Source organism: Tasmannia lanceolata, unplaced genomic scaffold, assembly GCF_043159265.1.
Source record: "Tasmannia lanceolata isolate RefF3 unplaced genomic scaffold, GAP_Taslan_0.1 ptg000013l, whole genome shotgun sequence".
Lineage (NCBI taxonomy): Eukaryota > Viridiplantae > Streptophyta > Magnoliopsida > Canellales > Winteraceae > Tasmannia > Tasmannia lanceolata.
Window position 1 is genome coordinate 43,689,662 of NW_027518690.1, and position 16,869 is coordinate 43,706,530.

Genomic DNA, 16,869 nt, shown 5'->3' on the forward strand with positions numbered 1-16,869 from the left:
AAATACAGTGGGCCCACGCTGTTTGGATGATCCAAAGCATTCATTTGATAGGTCTTAACATAGATAGGGTGTGCCCAAAAAATCAGCACCAAAGGATCATCCTAGCCCTTCGTTTTGTTGGGCACACCGTGTCCAAAATGGACGCGTGTCCATTCTGGGCACCACAAGGCACTATTCCCTTTTTCGTTCTTCAATATTGCTAGCATTTATTATTGAGGTATGCTAAACTCACAGAAGCCCTTGTAGAAAAGTACTACAAGGGTGGCACTATTGGAGTCACGTCATTGCTTATACGGTTATCAATGCTGTTTTAAATGCACACAGGCAGATGTGGCTCCAATAGTGCCGCCCTTTAGGCATTTTCTACAAGGGCTCCTGTGAGTTTAGAATTCCTCTTATTATTTATCCAACCATCTTTTCACTAACTCCATAAATTTTTTGAGCATGACGATATGAAAAAAAAGGTAATGTTTATTATATTCAAAATTTCAGAATAAAACTATATTTTTTTAAAAAAAATCAAACCTGAAATTTCGGATTTTGGCCGAAATTTAAATTTAAAACCATGACCCTGATGCACCCCATTTTCTTTTTCTTTTTTTGCCATGACGGTATGAAAATACAAATTTCATTTGTACAAAAAAAATTGAGAGTTTAGATGGGTTGTTTGCGTATGTTAAAGATAAGAAGAGGAGAGAATATCGCATAAATGTTTCCAATTTCAGTTATTGTCGTTACTTTCTAAAAGAAGGAGAATGAAAATTAAAAATAAAATAAAATTTACTCAGTGCTGAGACATTTCTAGCATCTTGTTGGGGACTGAAAAAACTATTAGGGCCATTTGGATACATTGATTCTATAATCCTGGATTTTACAAGATAAAACCTTACCCTGTTCAACCATTGTGTTCAAGCAACCTCCATGCTTCAAAATGGGCGTTTACTGATAAGCAAGGTTTTAAAATTCGGTTTCGGTTTTGGCCTACATGGAAATCAAAATATCACAGTTTCAGTCTAAATTTCGACCGAAATCTTGTAAAATTCAGTGGAAATATTTCAATTGCTATTAAATTTCGGTGGAAATCTTGTAAATTTCATCGTACCCGAACGAAATTTCGGTGAAATCTTGTAAATTTCCAATTCATTATAGAAACAGACCTCTATGGATCGGTGAGTTAGGATCATCCTAGGGAGATGATTTACAGGATACAACCTATTTATGTTGTGGCACTACAAATGAACAGTTTGGATCATCGTATGCAGTGGGCCCCACATGATTTTTACACCTGATATTGTAATTATGGTAGGGCCCACCGTCTCTGCGCAAAGGCCCCAAACCCATGAACGTGGTGGGGCCCACAATTCTACACGTATGTGTGGGCCCAACAATTTACATCATGCTTAGATCGCGTGGGTCCCACCATCCCCCTCAAACCCTTCACCCTTGCATCAAGTGGGGTCCACCATTTTGCTTCATGTTTTGATGGGGTTGGGTCCCACGATCTCCGCCCAAGCCCATGCATAGGATGGAGCTCATCATATCACACCTCTTTTTTGATGAGATGGGGCCATTATTTTACACCCATACATAGCATGGGCCAAGAATGCTAGTATACATATATAGACATATAATATCCCTAGTGCAACCACATTGGTTAACCATTGATTGGAAATCATTGAAATAATTTTCCAGTGAGACAATCTAGTTCTCGTACCAAATAAGTGATGGCCGGTATTTCAAACTATGGAATCCTTGGTGACCCCAACTTCTGATTTGGGTAATGGGAGCACTCTTTAGCACATGTAACCTGCCACAATACATAAACATGTGGTGCAATATCTACATTCACATTTTTTTCATGTCATCAGCAAATTCCTGAAGTTCTTCCAACTCCAAAGAGAAACCTACAAAACAAAGTTACAGAAATTCACTGTCAATCCCATCCATTCTTAGTTTTCTGTATTAGTTAACAATTTGCAAACAGTGTATTGGTGTAGATATTACCTTTGCTATGCATCATAGACTGGCCATTTTCCAAACTGTATATCCTTTGGATCCTAATGCGTTCAGTCTCTTCTGCCCTTTTGATCTTTAGCTTCTCCAATTTTGTACGCAGCTCAGATGCGGTTCTTACCATCTCTGTGGAAGCACATATTCTGATTGGACTAAATTCTTGGATAAGCATCAAAATGAAAGAAATAGATGGTTACATGCATTATAGGTTTGTAACTTACATTCACAACATATTTTTAGGGAAATGATATCAGCACAATGATGTTTTAATAATTGCACAGACCCAGCTTGTCTTTTCTTTTCTAACTGGCTTGTGAGAGCTTTTTGGGAACTGTAATAACCATTTGAGAGCTTTTTAAATACTAAAAGACATGATGGGTTACTGAAAATATCAAAACATGGTTGTGCTGATATCTTTCCCTATTTTTATTGATGATAAGAGGAACAGCATATACAGAGTGTATACACTAAAATTCACAATTTATTGATGCAGCAGAAGCTTGAAGGAGAAGGACGAAGATCACCCTCTTCATCCTGGTAGAAATAAAAAGAGAGATCACGAAAAACCCTTGAATCCACAAGAAAGGATTTCATTCAATGAAAAAACTGCCTTCATAAACCCAACGTCCCATATTTATAAACGTCAAGCCCTCTTTTCTCTCCTCTCTTAATTGTATTAAAAAATTATTTCTAATCTAACTATGATTAGGATTCCTAACCTATCTATAACTCTTACTAACTCAAAAACAAAAAAGCAAAACAAGAAGTCTAAAGAAAATGAGAAACTGTATCCTACATCATTTAGTCACGATTTTTTAAGGTGACAAATTTTATTGATATGGGTATAACCAGATTACATCAACGGAGACAAGGCGTCCCACAAATGCAAACAGAAGCTACATCCATCCACTGCTTGTACAGAAACTAAACAATCTTCCCAACACAGAAACCGCAACACTATGAACCTTATCCAATAATATGCTTCATGACATCTAACCAGAACCATATCATGCATTTCATAGCAACACTGATCAGCCAATTTATACACAATTTGATAGTGATCAAGGGTGCTGTAAGATCCCACATCGGGAAGAGAGGGAGTTCTTGGGCTATAAATGTGGATTTTCCTTCTCCCTAGACATGTTTTCAGCATCTCCAAGGGGAGGGCCCCACGGAGTGGGTCAAGCACGATTAGTGATGCTGGAAAACAGAACCGAGGAGGGTAGAAGGCCCAAAACCGGACAATATTTACACAGTTGGGGTCGGGGCAGGACAGAATGGTATCAGAGCCGTACCTCCCGTAGTACGGTGTGCCAACAAGGAAGCTGGGCTCTACAGTGGGTGGATTGTAAGATCCCACATCGGAAAGGGAGAGAGAAAGTTCCTATGATATATATGTGGATTCTCCTCCTCCCTGGGTAGACGCGTTTATAGCATCTCCAAGGGGTGGGCCCCGCGGAGTGGGTCGGGCACGGTTAGTGCCGCTGGAAAACAAAACCGGGGAAAGTAGAAGACCCAGAGCCGGACAATATTTACACAATGGGGTCGGGGCGTGACATGTGCTTTAAGAAGCTAGTCGTTCCCAAACTTGATCACTGTTGAATCACAATATAGCAGTAGTGACAAACGTATGCACAGGATAATTGGTGCATAAACTGAAAACAGTATCATTCTGCATAGCCATAATGAATATTCTCAAGGAATAATATGAAACAGAGAACCAGATCTAAGGTAGCTCAAAGACTAGCATCTCCTGCAAGAGTCCTTTCTCGATGCCAGTACTTTATGGATGTCACAAGATTGGCCATTTATAATTAATAGCAGCAGCAATGACTGATGGAGAAATGACTCGATTGCAATAGCTTCAATTGATGCACCATTAATCACAACACATGATGCATGGAGACAGACAACAGTGGCAGGTATAATTAACCAGAGTCCATGTTACATGGATTCTTCTAAATGTGCGAAGAATCCAAGTCGGAAACGTCTCAGATTCTAATACTTCAGGATTCTCTGAGACACTTCTAGATCTCTTTTATCTGTTTTTTCTGCATACCACTACCACAATTATACAATTACCTCATGTTTTGAGTTTTACCCATCCTAGGAATAAGTTTCGTAAATAGAAATAAAAATATTATATCTACTTAACCGATTAATTTTTTCAATTTTTTTTTTTTTTGAAACTTAAATTTTTCAATATATTTCTTGTTATAACCATGTCATTATGTAAGAAAACAAAATTTCAAAATTGATTAAAATATTTTGGAGAATCCATGAATCGTTCTTTTTGAGGTTTGCTGAATCCGACGGTCAATACTCTCCGACACTTGCATCCGTACTGATGCAACGTAAACTCGAATGCTTGCCAATCTGAATCTTCGACTGAAAAAAGCCTCCACAGGCACACAATTTTTGGGTTCTGCAAAGGGGCATGGAGGGCGTGTATGTGAGATCAAGACTGTTGATCTAGTAGAACATCATGAGGCAAGCCACATCGTCTTGGTCCTATGCCCCAAACAGGCATCCCATGCATAAGATAAAAGACTACAAAAATCAAAGGTTTAGCTTTCCTAGGTAGAACCCTAAACGGGTCGTGATGGATTACGGCCTAGAATAGTCGGAACAAGGTGTTCTCAATGGCATTTGGCAGGACATATGGTTACCGTTTGGTCAATGGATCCGATCACATAAATGAGGCAGAAGTGGGGCCCAATAAGTGAAATTTAGGAAGAAGCGTAAAAGTATCTTTCTTTTTAACATTTTCCTTCGAATAATTGAAGGTTTTCTAATTTTAGGGTACATACATTATAGACATTCAAACAATGTGAATATGAATGAAATGATATTAAACTTGGCTCAAACTTTGTGCATGTGATGTACATGATAAACCCTACCTGATCAACATAGCATCAAGCACATTGAGCATCTAAATATAGTATCTTCCCAATTTTAGCACTTCTGGACTTATATTTGTAATGGAACTTTTTGTCAAAAATGAAATTAATCAACTTGTTTTCCGACCTAGTGAGAGTCTCATTGATGTAGTTTGCCTATGGACATGTTTATGCTTTTGAAATTATGCCTAACTACTCTGGAAACTTTATTTAACTGATACAATTTTTGTTACAGAAAAAATCAGTTGCAAAAAAGCATGTAAACTAGGCATACACCCAAATCACTTTTTTGTGACTACATATTAGTATTATATGTTACAAACTTACAATATCTACTGAGACTATACTCATGGGTAATCAACACTAATGTATTCAGTGTCAAGAAATTAGTTACAAAAGTTTTAGCATTATATTTTTGCAAAAATAATATTATAATTTTCTTTTCTAATGAATGGTGCGTGAAATTGTATGCATTGATACCCTACAACAAATGTTCGAAAAATCCCCATTCTGATAAGTAATAACTGTGCGTGATAGTTGTTGGGCTCTTTACTGCCCATGTTTCGTTAAAACATAAAACACATTTTTCTTGCTTCCAGCCATGGCATGTGCATAGCCACCACATTTGCACGTAAGGATCATACACTATCATCCGGTGTACGTGATACTGGACATTTCTTTCTTTCGGAGTGAGAAACTCACACAATGGAGGCAGTTAGAACACTGGGATCATACACTGATCTGGTGTATGTGATACTAGACCATTACTTTCATTCGAAGTGAGAAACTCAGATAACGGAGGCAGTTAGATCACTAGGGATCATACATTCATCCAGTGTATGTGATACTGGACCATTTCTTTCATTCGGAGTGAGAAACTCAGGTAATGGAGGTAGTTAAATCACTGGGTTTTGAAAGTTATACTCAGGAGTTTAAATACTATTGGACTCCTTTAGATCTAGAAAATGTTCAAACTAATGAACGTAAGTAGTATTCTGAGACTCAATTACAAAGATTTAAATTCTGATGACAGACATTTGGGGCCATACACGTGATAAGATTATGAGGAAAAATCCCAACTTTGATTCAGATTACTATGAGGATTGAGAAAAAAAAAGTTAAAGAACACAGATCTTTCAATAGACATAATTCTAAAGCCAAACTACCATTACAGATCAAAAGACAAGAAAAGGCTTGTTGGGTACATAGCTAATACTTTTTTTTTAATGGTCATGCATAGCTAATACATATGACATAATACATCCAATATGAGAATATCTGATGAATATGAGGCACTTTTCTAGGGTGAAAAAAATCATGATAATTGCAAAAGTTACGGAAATTTATAGGAACTACTTATCATTATCAGGAACAAACTAACGAGCAGAGCATGTACAATAAAGACACAATACTAGTAGACGCACCTTGGAACATGTCATGCATGGAATTTGGCTCAACCAGTTCTAATGCCTCAGTGACAGATTGAGCACAACTAGTGCTTAAAATAGAGTGTTTCTCCAATGCCTGGAGCTCTCTATGCAGCTCAGCTGATTCCCTTCCAGCCTGAGGGTGCCATCAAGTGTCTCAAAATCAAATAACCTCAAAAACAAAACAAACAAGGAAAAAAGAAAAAGAAAAAAGGAAATCAACAAAAAGATGTAAACTGGGGTATATGGCTTACAAGGTGCCTACCGTGACAAGCTTCTCCCTCAAGGAGTCTAACTGAGTGTCAAGCTCTCCATCGCAGAGCCCATCTTGAAGCAATAAATTGTTACAAGATGAGTCCTGCAAGAAACAGAAATCATCCTGGAATAACTTTTCAGTATAACACAGTACGCAAACAAGTAGACATTTCGACACTATTTTAGCTTTTTTGACTAGTATGAAGATTGAACCCTTGAACTCAATAGTATAAAATTTGAGGATGTTGTTTGGAAAAATTGGAGAAAGGTTCCATTTCTAAACATTTTGACATAGATATGCAGATGATATGCCCAAGATTTTCAGCAAATAGTGTGGATGTTATTTAGTAAAATTTCTATCAATTTCATCGCATAATTTAGCATAAGCCGTACGAACACATCAATTTAATTCCTTCCAGAGAAAACAGGTTCTACATACATAACTGGGAAAGACTCCCACCCAATTTTACCAGATTATCCACGAGAGTTTGCTGGCTCTGTTCTAAAAGGCGGCCGCCTAGGTGCCGCTTAGGCGTTGAGAGCAGAAAAAACGCACCGCCCAGGCCCTGGGCGTTAAAGAAAGCGGTCTCACTGCCTGGGCGTTATTAGGCGGCCGCCTAGGCCCTGGGCATTTTTTATTTTTTGTTATTATTTAATGTTTAGTGCTTATGCATAAAATTGTTTGGATTGTTATATATTCAAGTATTTGTATTTTATTTTAAAAAATGCAAGATATTATGAAAATATATTAATATCTAAAAAAAATGAAAAACGCCTCAAAATGCCTGGGCGGCCTGGGCGCTGGGAGGTCAGTCAGCCGCCAAGCTCCGCCCAGCGCTTTTTAGAACATTGTTTGCTGGTCATTAAAACATCTCGAAATGAACATAAATGGGGTTAGGAAACTAAGCACCAACTAAAGGGCTTCCTTGAAGGATTAGCAAAAAAAATTAGTTGGAAATTGCAAGCTCAAAATATCCAACAATCATGATTTGTAGTTTGAAAACTTTTAAGAACATCTGCATCACCTCAATGGCTCAAAATTAGACAAAGAAAGTGAAACACGGTATATTTGTGACAAGTATGCATGAGTAAACTATGAGTGAAGTCTAATTTTCAGAAGATAACATAGAAATTTCTCGTTACTAAAAATTAACAAGGTAGAGAACGAACAGGTTGGGGTAACGAGAATCCCTCAGGGACAGCAAAACAATGTCGAAGGCAATACTTCTCCCACATATCCAGTCTCTTGTCCAAAACTCCTTGAATCATGTGACGAAGAGAAGAAACACCCTATCGACACAAAACACATGGAATAAGAGTTAAGAATGGATAACTAAGGCACCGCAATTTTAAAGATAATGGTTAGAAATTATTCTATCTTAAGCCACAGGTGAGAATAATATCGTGTGAGCAATAAAAAATATATATACTTCTAATAAAAATTAGAGAATTATATACTTCTAATAAAAATTAGAGAGTTTTACTGCTAATATCGTAAATAAAGGCACTCAATTACTTCCAATTAGATAGTATATATCTAGTTATTAACAAAGAGAAACAATAACAAACTTCAAGATATAATAGACAGCATAATTATGTAACCAATGAACATATCAAGAGTCTCCCCTAAGCATCTCAATCCCATCTATCTAGCCAAATTCAAACCTTCATATATTCAGCCCTCCCATGGACATCGGAGGCTCATGGCAGTAAATGGCAGTAAAGTCAGCCGTTAAAGTAAGAAATTATTGTCAGATGGCAAATATGGACTCTCTTAATCATGCAAAAAAAGCTGTGTGTGACAAAATCACAAGGGGCCACAAGATGCGCTTGGAAATAAGGTGTTGTAGAAGAGAATCTCCAACTGGCTTCAACTATACACATAACCGTGACTAATGTAGAGTGTAGATTCCCCCAGAATTAACAACCAACCTTTCAAAGCAATAAATAACTGAAGCGCGACGTGGTGATGAACAAATCAACCAAATAAATGCAGTGTTTGACAAATATATAGTCTCAAGAAAGTCTAGCCTTACAGTTTATGTACTTTCAGAGGACAAAAACTATAATAGCTCAACTGAGTATATATATAAACAGACCTTCATGGCAACACAGCGGTCAAACATAGAGCTCACGACTATTTAGAAGGGCCAAATGAGGAAATGACTTTCTTAACCATCTTTAACAATTTCAATCACAAACAACAGCAGCCTCATACATATCTTTAGTGTCAGGAGAATAACCCAATGAAGACTTTTTTCTCAATAATAGGTCATATAATTCCAACGAAGACTTTTTCTTTAGTGGCAATACATTATCTCTTCTGCATGAAATTCATCAGGGCACCATGGTCTATGGATTTGACAACATAACTGACATGTCTGAAACTTTGAACTTGCTATTGGGAAGGCTCTTTAGTCTTTATAACCATCACTTTACCTCAAGTCTATATATGATATAACCCTCTAGGGGAGTTCTTTCTTCTTTTGTACATGGAATATATGTTATAAGAAGCCTCAAACCCTTAGTATCTAGGAATAATTAATGTCTCAGGCACAACTGCAGAAGATTGGATTGTTGATAAGAAACATTAGTTCTTAAGGACTGCTCCAACTTCCAAGTTCAGCTTAAGAATGATATTATAGTAACTTTTTTAGGTGGAAAATGTAAAACAGAACTAACAAACTGTAGATAGGAAAACATCAATTGAAGCAAATTTCATGGTGGGTGAAAAAAAAAAGCATCCAGAGAGCCGATTTACTTCTGATAAGTTATAAGCCTATATGCAACAGGTCATTCTCAAATTTGATAAGGGCATTAAATTTGAAAAATAAAAGAATAAATCACAAAAATTTACCTCTCTTAGCTCAGTGGACCTATCTATGCCCCTGTTTCGCAGAAGCTCCAATGCTTCCCTGTAGGAACCATTAACAAAGTAGCAAACATGTGTCACAAGACAGAAGAGTGAAAATACTAGCAATGAGATTAAGGAGAAAAACAAGGAGTATGAGGAAAAATACTGTTCATAGAACTCGAACGCCCCATCGACCATGTCGTCAACAGCATTAAGAACTTCATTGATGAAAAGCTGAGGGTTCAGATTGAAGGAACTGAAAACCGCCTCACTTTTGCTTCCCTCCATAACTGATTCGCTTCTCAAAAAAGGAAAATAATAATTAAAAAAAACTATCATTCCCCTTCCAATGCTCCTATAACAGGAGACAGTAACAGAGGAGAAAAAGATCATACAAGCCTGGAAAATAATCCATTCCCGAGGTTTGTGTGTGATAAATGAGAGAAAAATCTGAAAATGCTAATAGATTACCTAATTCTCATGATGCTTCTTTAGACCTCGAGGATGGAATGAGAAAAAACTGTGAGAAAAATGGAGCTTCAGTTTGAAGAAAATCCTAAAGGAGGGAGGGGGGCAAAGAAGAAAACCTTTGTACTCGGACGAGAAAGTTCATCAAATGTAACTGAAAGATGCGAAGGAAAAAGGAAATTAATGGGTTAGTCCTTTCAAATAGAGCTTTTTCCCGCCAAGGAACCCAAATCAGGGGAAGCCATTGAGGGAGGTCCTTGAGTGCTGGGAGGGAGAAATATGGAAGAGGAGATGGTCCATTGAAACATCAGATTGAAGTATCTTAGCCGTACGATCACTGGCCTGAAAATTTCAGACTAAATAAGGTTGGAAAAAAATTAAATGATCAACGGGTGATGGAGATCGACGTCCCTTGCGAGTTTATTCTCGGCGGGGCTGCCCTCGAGGAGCCCCGTAGAGATCTTTTAGTGTTATTTTATTGTATAAGGGATATTTTTGGGATTATTTGATGTTATTAGGGTTATTTTAGTATTTATTGCTTTTAGGGTAGTTTAGTCTTTAAGGGATTCTTAATTTAGTAAGTTTCTTTATTTTAGGGCTCTTAATTGCCTATTTATAGGCTAAGCTACAGCTTTTTGGTTAACTTTTGATGATTAATGAGATTAATTGATTGAGATTTCTTCCCCTGAGTTCTTCTTCTTGTAATTTCTCCTCCAACATACATCAAATTGGTATCAGAGCAAAGATCCGAGTCTCCGAGTATCGAATCTTGAGCCGCCCTGAAATTCCCAAATGTGCAAAAAGATTCGAGTCTCCCAAAATCATCTGAAACCATCTTCCACACCTAACCGTAGCCTTCACTTTCCAAGCCTTAAAAACCTTGCAACCTTGCTGTCCAGAGTCCAGACCCTAAACTCCATCCCCCTTAAGCCCTCCTGAAACCCTAACCCTTGAATTCTTCTTCTCCCTAAACTCCTATTTTCTCTTCTAATTCTTTCTTCTCCTTCCCTTTTAATTCTTCTTTCTTCTTCTTCTAATTTCTCCTCCAACCTACATCAACGGGCCTCATTCATCTGGCAATAATGCACATGATTAGGCTTTAATCATCATGGTTTTGGGCTATGGACTATCCATGTGGTTGCCAATGAAGTGAATCACCTTATCGCCATGCATGTGTAGGCACACATGTATAGCGTAGGTAGTTGATGAAATATGATTTTCTAGTGCGTTTGTATGTGTTGGTCTTGCTTTTGCTGAAAGTCCTCTCTGGAATAGATTTTACATCGTTTAGGTGATATCCTTTTTTACAAGGATGCAATTTATTCTGTTTTGATGACATAATGTATTTTCCTGAAATTGTATTTGTGTTTGGCTGACAATTTGATGGAAATTTTCAGTTAACAAACTGAGTTGGCAATACCAAGAATATTCAAGACCAGATTTAATTTCACAATTATACTCAATGTTGCAATCATCTTGAAAGCAGTTTTGGACTTCAAATGATAAGCAGATTAGCTCTCTTGCTCTTTTGAATGAACAACATCATTGCTTGTATTTGTGGGATAAAAGTTGATTGCATTTTTTTTTTTTAAATAGAGGTTTGAAAAGGATCATAGAATGTCTAGGGTCATGCCAGAGGGCCTTCTAATGCCTTCTTTTACTTCTCATCTGAAAGTTGATCTCTGATTCCATGGCGAAATAGAGGTAAAATCTTATGGAATGTGGTACAATTAACCGCCATTTGGGTGTTGTGGAAGGAGAGAAATGCCACGGTGTTTAGAGGCCTAGTGAAAACCCACCTTTCCTCTATATTAAGATAATAGCACTAATCATCGCTTGGGTGAAATCTTTGCCTAGCTTTCGATTTGTCTCAGCGTATGATCTACGGCAAGGATGGTCAGAGTTGTGCAATAGTAGGGAGATAAGGGCGGTCATCTCACAGGATTGTGAGCCTCCATGCAGCAGCTATCATGAACTAAATTTTGATGGTTAGAGCTTGGGGAATCATCGGCCGGCAGGAGCAGGACTTCTATGAAATGACAGAGGAGATACGTTATTGGCTTTCTTAGGCCCCAATTGGAATCACCGACTCTAATGAGGCAGAGATTGGAGCAGTGCATCAAGGAATAAGGATGATGGATCAAAATATTCTTAGATAAGGTGATAGTGGAAGGAGCCTCCCTAAACGTGATAAGATGGCTGAAGGGATACTCGTCCCATCCTTGGCGGTTTACAAGATGGATTGATGAGATCTCGGATCGTGTGGAGGGATCCTCCATCTCATTTCAGCATGTAAGAAGATCGGCTAATAGCGAGGTCGAAATGCTAGCTAGGGAGGGTTTCTCTTGGGCAGAGTTGGAGGTCTTTGATTTCCTCCCCACTTGACGAGTCGTTATATTGTGTTGCTTTCCTCTTCTTCTTTTCTTGTTTTCTGTATTGTTTAGATCATCTTGATCATCGAGGGTTTCTCGGTGTTTCCTTTCCCCATTAATATAATTCTTTGCCATTAAAAAAACATAATATAACCCGATTGTGACATTATAGAATAGGTTATTAAACTTCTCTTAATGTCTCTTTGAGAAAGAGTCAAAGTAGCCCCTAATAGAATACCGTTATTACACCTATCAAAGAAATGAGATTCATTATCTAAGGTATAGCCGTGAAAAAAGAGGAAGACATCGATAAAAAAATCCCACTCATCTTCAGTATATATAGAATTAGTTAAGCACCTAAGTTCCTCATGGGCACCAATCAAATTACTAAGTTCCTATCCAACTACAAATTTGCTAATAACCTAGAAGATTCATAATGGAATATAGAACTTGGGAAATTACCCAAAAATTAAAAATCAGTCTACAAGTTGCCTCATGGAAAGGTACATAAGATCCTTTAATTTGCAGTAGCTTGCAAGAAAGCATGCATGTAATGATCATAATACTTCTTTACAAACAAAAATCATGAAATTAAATTGCAAAATACACGCCTTGGGTCTTCTCCAAAATGAAGAAACATGAAATGTCTGAACATCTAGACACAAAATTGGCATAATAGTTCGTCTGTTTTGTGCTATAAAATGAACTAACAAGAACTTTGAAATATCACAATCTTTTTCAAGATAAACAACCCAGAAATCTCAGATTTTGTAAAGATAAAAAAAACCCAGAAATCTCACGCAAAAGAAACCCTAGAAATCTCAAACAAAAAAACACGAAAATCAGTAAAAACAACTCGGAAATCTTAGTTCTTTTGTCAAAATAAATAACCCAGAAATCTCAGACAAAAAACCCCAGATATCTCAAAATCTGGTAGGATGAACAATGCAGAAATCTATAATTATTGTCAAGAGAAACATCAAACAAACCTCAGATTTTTGTCAAGAGAAACAAAACAAAAAATCCCAAAAAATTAGATTTAACAGAGGAGATAAAGAATACATGAGCGTCTGGTGATATTCCCGCCAGCACTATGAATCATTCAAATCATCCCCAAATCTAAAGAAGGAAGCGGGAACTTGAGATTTAAGACTGTAACGAAGATGCGTCATTTTATTAAAAAGGTAGTAAGGATACTTTTGAGGCAGTGATAAATTCACCCCATTCTACGATGAATTCACCCCCTATTTTTCAAAATGGGCTGTACAGCCCACACCATAAGATGATCCAAATCTCCCATTTGACGGGCCACAACGTAAGTAGGTTGTGCAAAACAAAATCATTTCCATAGGATGATTCTAACCGTCCATTTGACGGGTTACAATGTAAATAGGTCGTGTCCCAAAAAATCATTTCCATAGGATGATCACAACCGTCCAATCTTTAGAAGGTTCCATAGGATGCGTGTCTAAAGTGAAACATTGAAAAAAATCCTGAATTTTTTATAATCCATAAAATATTAAAATTCCGGAATAATTTAAAATTCTAGTACTTTTCATATTGCGAGTTTTCCAAAAAAAAAAAAAAAAAAAACGGTTTTCCTGAAGTTTTCCACAATAATTCCTAAACATTTCCCAAATCTTTGGTTCGCCCTCCCCCACCCACCAAAAGTTATTTCCAAATCCGGGCTTTGTAACTCAAATTTCAGGGTTCTTTACCTGTAAAGTGACTTAAATATAATCTGTTTCATTAACTTAACTCAACTCAACTTAGCCTTTGTCCCAAACTAGTTGAGGTCGGCTAATGAAAATATAATCAGTTTCATTCAAAGGGCAAAATATCCCTTAGTTTTACTCATTGAAAGTTTATTATTTTTAAACAAAATAAAGTACGCTTAACATGGACGGTCAGGATTAATTTGATCAAAGTCATAAGGAATACACAATTAGAATGAGTTTCTTAAAGAATCCAACTTTATGGGTAGGATCAACCCTAATGGTCAAGAATGGGTCCCACACGAGGACCTATGTGTAATCGGAGCTTGTAGAAAGGGGCCAACTGAGATGGGCCTGACTTGTGTTCGCAGAGATGGACCCAAATGGTACTTTGGCCCATGCAGAGACAAAATAAACGGTCAAGATCTATCCAAAATATTCAAAAAACAGAGAACCATATTCTCTCCCTCCCAAATCCACGCCATACAAAACGTAATTCTGTTTTGCCATCTTAACAACCCAAACTGAACCATCTTAAAAAATTCATACCCATCTTCAAAACAAAAGTTAAGAGAATTCCTCATTTTATCCAACAAAAACCCAGCAATCTGCCATTATTCTAATCCTTTTCCTTACATTACTACCAAAATTCAAGACCCAATTTCTCTCCCATGGGAAATCTCCATTTCTTCACCATTCCAATCCATCACCATCATCATTTTTTCCTCCAACTATTTTCTATTCTCTCTTTACTCTCTTGTATCCAAATCGCAAACTCAGAGATCAAAGACATGTCCATTATCAAAGACTCAAGACCCATGATCCTATTCGAGCGATTCGGATTCACACACAACGGGCGCGTGGACATATCAATCAAAGATGTCAGATGGAAATCAAACAAACAGGGTTCTGAATTGGACCCATCTTCAATGGGATTCCTCTTATTAAGGGAAGCATCATATGCCCAGATCGTGAATGAGTCTGAATCCGCCGATCACTTCTGCGTTGTAAAAAGCCATTTTGTCAAATTGATCTTCAAACTAGAAGACATAACCGTCGATTCATCATACAATGGTTCAATGGTTGTGGACGAACCCGACGAATATAGTTTAGTATTTGGTAACTGTCAACCTGAATTTGAAGTTACAATGAATGTTCATACTCAGATGTATAACATAGAGGGAGATAAGAAGGATTACCTCCCAACTGGCCTGACCCAGTTGCCAAAACTCTACTTTCTCTTCTTCCTTATATATGCTTTCTTTCTCATTGCTTGGATATACATTTGTGTGAAGCAAAGAGCAACAGTAGATAAGATCCATCTTATGATGGGAGCTTTGCTTTTGTTTAAAGCTTTGAAGATGATTTGTGCCGCAGAAGATATGTCGTATGTGAAGAGAACAGGGACCCCACATGGTTGGGACATCGCGTTCTACGTCTTTGGATTCTTAAAAGGTATTGTGAAAACAACTAATTACTCCAAAAGCTTAAGCTGTTAGAGAAGTGTTATTTAATCATTTATACTTCAACACTCACACTTCCCTTCACGTGTAGCCCCTCTTTTGGGTTGGCAGTATACGTGGATTTTTAATATCAAGGAGTTGTTGGGTTTTGAACACAGCACCTACCGTGGGGCAATAGCGCTATGATACCATGTGAAAACAACCAATAACTCCAAAAGCTTAAGCTGTTAGAGATGGTGTTATTTAATCATTTATACTTCAACACTCCCCCCCCCCCCTCACATGTATCCCTTCTTTTGGGTTAGCCGTATGTGTGGATTTTTAATTTCAAGGAGTTGTTAGGTTTTGAACCTAGGACCTGCCTCAAGGCAATAGCTCCGATACCATGTGAAAACAACAAATTACTCCAAAAGCTTAAGTTGTTAGAGATGGTGCTATTCAATCATTTATACTTCAACAGGTATAATGCTCTTCACCGTAATAATCCTCATCGGCACGGGCTGGTCATTCATAAAGCCATACCTGCAAGACCGAGAAAAGAATCTCCTAATGATCGTCATACCTCTACAAGTCCTCGAGAACATAGCGTCGGTTGTGATCGGAGAGACAGGGCCCGCAGAAAAGGACTGGTTGACATGGAACCAGATCTTCTTGTTGATCGACATCATATGTTGTTGTGCGGTCTTCTTCCCGATCATTTGGTCAATCAAGAGCCTTCGAGAAGCTTCGAAAACTGATGGAAAGGCAGCTAGAAACCTTGCAAAGCTAACCCTGTTCAAGCAGTTCTATATAGTTGTTGTTGCATACTTATACTTCACGAGAATTTTGGTTTCTGCCATTGGGGCTGTCGTTAGTTACAGGTACAGTTGGATAAGCCCAGCTTCTGCAGAGGTTGCGAGTCTGGTCTTTTATATCTTTGTTTTCTACAACTTTCAGCCTATTGAAAAGAACCCATACTTTGTGATTGATGATGAGGAAGAGGCTGCGGCGGGTAAGATGCTCGAAGAAGATTCATTTGAGCTCTAAGTGTGTTGTCTGTTGTTCTGAAAGTTTTGGTTTGTAAGGTAAAGCACAATCCATCTATGAGGCATCAAGCTCATGAATATGTTTTGTTTGAAGAAACAATTTGTCTTAATCTGAGATGCTGCAACTCCTTTCATGAATCCTGAACGTTTACTATTGATGAAAAAAAATTTAGCCTCAAGGTTCATACAATGCATCTAAGAGGTTTCCCAATTATTTGATGTGAATGTTTTGTATTCTATTTTTTCTAGTCTACTTTTTTTTTAAACCCGGAATTGTTACACAGAGGCACCGGGGCAGACCTGAAAATTTCATTAATACTCAAAAGATCGATACACTGGTTCCAATCTATCACAACTGCTTGATCCTCGCTACTCTG

General features: G+C 37.6%; 2 protein-coding genes across 3 annotated transcripts; one reads left to right on the forward strand and one right to left on the reverse strand.

The window, feature by feature from the left end:
* Positions 1 to 1,650: 1,650 nt before the first annotated feature.
* On the reverse strand, positions 1,651 to 13,504 carry LOC143889218 (protein MIS12 homolog). 2 transcript variants are annotated; one of them, XM_077393401.1, is made up of 8 exons: positions 13,352 to 13,504; positions 9,616 to 9,747; positions 9,453 to 9,510; positions 7,766 to 7,885; positions 6,606 to 6,698; positions 6,338 to 6,476; positions 2,005 to 2,139; positions 1,651 to 1,904 (listed from the first exon to the last, which is right to left on the reverse strand). In XM_077393401.1, exons 2-8 carry the CDS (start codon positions 9,735 to 9,737, stop codon positions 1,846 to 1,848), a joined length of 726 nt encoding a protein of 241 aa, XP_077249516.1. In that variant the 5' UTR covers positions 9,738 to 9,747; positions 13,352 to 13,504; the 3' UTR covers positions 1,651 to 1,845. The 2 variants fall into 2 exon arrangements, with proteins under 2 accessions (XP_077249516.1, XP_077249515.1); XM_077393400.1 differs by having other exon boundaries at positions 9,616 to 9,739; positions 13,352 to 13,471.
* A 1,032-nt stretch (positions 13,505 to 14,536) lies between these two features.
* LOC143890189 (protein CANDIDATE G-PROTEIN COUPLED RECEPTOR 7-like) lies at positions 14,537 to 16,704 on the forward strand. The gene is made up of 2 exons (XM_077394769.1): positions 14,537 to 15,459; positions 15,928 to 16,704. Exons 1-2 carry the CDS (start codon positions 14,676 to 14,678, stop codon positions 16,491 to 16,493), a joined length of 1,350 nt encoding a protein of 449 aa, XP_077250884.1. The 5' UTR covers positions 14,537 to 14,675; the 3' UTR covers positions 16,494 to 16,704.
* Positions 16,705 to 16,869: the final 165 nt, after the last annotated feature.